The 1,682-nt window shown below is 36.8% G+C and overlaps 1 protein-coding gene across 1 annotated transcript in view; it reads left to right on the forward strand.

Moving 5' to 3' along the window:
* LOC107716519 (adhesion G protein-coupled receptor L4-like) overlaps positions 1-1,682 on the forward strand; it is a 27,358-nt gene that overhangs the window by 5,505 nt on the left and 20,171 nt on the right. The window contains exons 5-6 of the mRNA XM_016522997.1: positions 974-1,357; positions 1,439-1,495. Coding sequence (XP_016378483.1) covers positions 974-1,357; positions 1,439-1,495 — 441 coding nt within the window. The remainder of the gene's footprint in view (positions 1-973; positions 1,358-1,438; positions 1,496-1,682) is intronic.

Raw genomic sequence — 1,682 nt, forward strand, 5'->3', positions numbered from 1 at the left:
TATTAGGCATGTTTTCTTTTACAGATAAAATGAGCCAAAAAAGAGATTTAACTCAGACTGAAAAGTCAAAAAGTATTAAGTGCCCATGAGAAATATTCAAAACTAATGCAATACAGAAATTGAAAAGTTAAGACATGACCATTGGACAGCAAAATGCTCATTGGGTCAGCAGGGTCAGAAAAAAACAGGTGGAGAAGAAAAGATGCATGTTAACTGCAAAATAATTAAGAATTAATGTGAAGAATTAGGCGTAAAACCATCAGGAACCATTTAGTCTCCAGTTCCACCATTTTCCAGAACTGCAACCTTCCTGGAGTCTCCAGAAGTGCAAGGTGTCAGGTTCTCAGAGATTTTGCTTGGGTAAAAATATCCTAAAAAATGACCTTCCCTTAATAAGAATAACATGCTGAAGTGTTGTGAAATACACAAAGACTAATTTTTATAGGCTTTATAGACAGATAAGTTGAGAGTGACTCTTGAAGGTCCAGCACCACATCCTCTTATACCACTGTTTGAAGAATTTATCTTCCAGAATCTGGCAGTAAGTTTTAGGAGCTCATTTTTAGTCAATCTCTGCAAGACATACCTTTTAGGATAGAAGATGGACTAAAAATGAACTCCCAAAACTTACTGCCAGATTCTGAAACCCTAAGCCTAAGAGTTTCAGATACACAAAGTAGTGTTTAGATTAATTTTATGTACAGAAATATTCTTTGTTTAGTTGACTCAAATGAAGTTGACAGTGATACTGTAATCACGTTATTAACACAGCATAAATATTAGTTGTTGTTTGGTTTTCTTTATTGTTTAAGGCAATTTACAATGAAATTACTGTTTTCATTGTCATTTTTTTAAATTCAGATTATCTATGCTTTTAATTCAACAGTACTGTTCTATTTAACATAATTTTTTTCCCTAATGCCAGAAAAATACAGATTTTTATGGGATTATTATTATTATTTATTTTTTGCAGTTTATTCTTCCATTGACCCCTGCTCCAACTACACTGTGCTGGACGATCCATGGAGAGCCAACAGCAGTCGCCTATCAAGCTCCTACAAGTGTGACAGTGATCTCACCTCGAGCAGCTGGTATCGTCTCTTCATTAACAACATGAGCGCTCACATCCCAGACACGTGTGTTGCTCAGTATAGCTGTGGCACTGCTGCCCCACTGTGGATTCGTGGTGGACACCCAACAGTTGAAGATGGAGTCGTCACTCGAGATGTCTGCGGTCACTGGCACAATTACTGCTGCTTTTTCTGGTCTTTTCCCATTAAAGTCAAAGCCTGTCCAGGCAATTATTATGTCTATGAGCTGGTTAGACCAACTTTCTGCTATTCAGCATACTGTGCAGGTAATTATATTCACACAAACTCTTTGTTTTATTTGTGTGATTGCTGATTCATTGATATTCATCAGTCATTATTTTTTTCAGCTGTTACTAACATCAGCAGCACTCATACAACAGTCACACCAGAGACGAGCCCAGCTGGTAATGTAGTCTGATATTTCCTCTGTTGATTTGTGTTTTGATTGAATGTTTGTGGATCATTGCAGACATTTTCATTTTCGAGGGCGATGCATGAGTATGATGGTATGATTGTTCACAGATTCTGACTGCAAGGAGATTGAGTGATAGTAGTCTCCTTTAGATTCTTTCTTTCTTTCTTTCTTTCAAA

Source organism: Sinocyclocheilus rhinocerous, unplaced genomic scaffold (assembly GCF_001515625.1).
Source record: "Sinocyclocheilus rhinocerous isolate Xijiao unplaced genomic scaffold, SAMN03320098_v1.1 scaffold11039, whole genome shotgun sequence".
In the NCBI taxonomy this organism is placed as follows: domain Eukaryota; kingdom Metazoa; phylum Chordata; class Actinopteri; order Cypriniformes; family Cyprinidae; genus Sinocyclocheilus; species Sinocyclocheilus rhinocerous.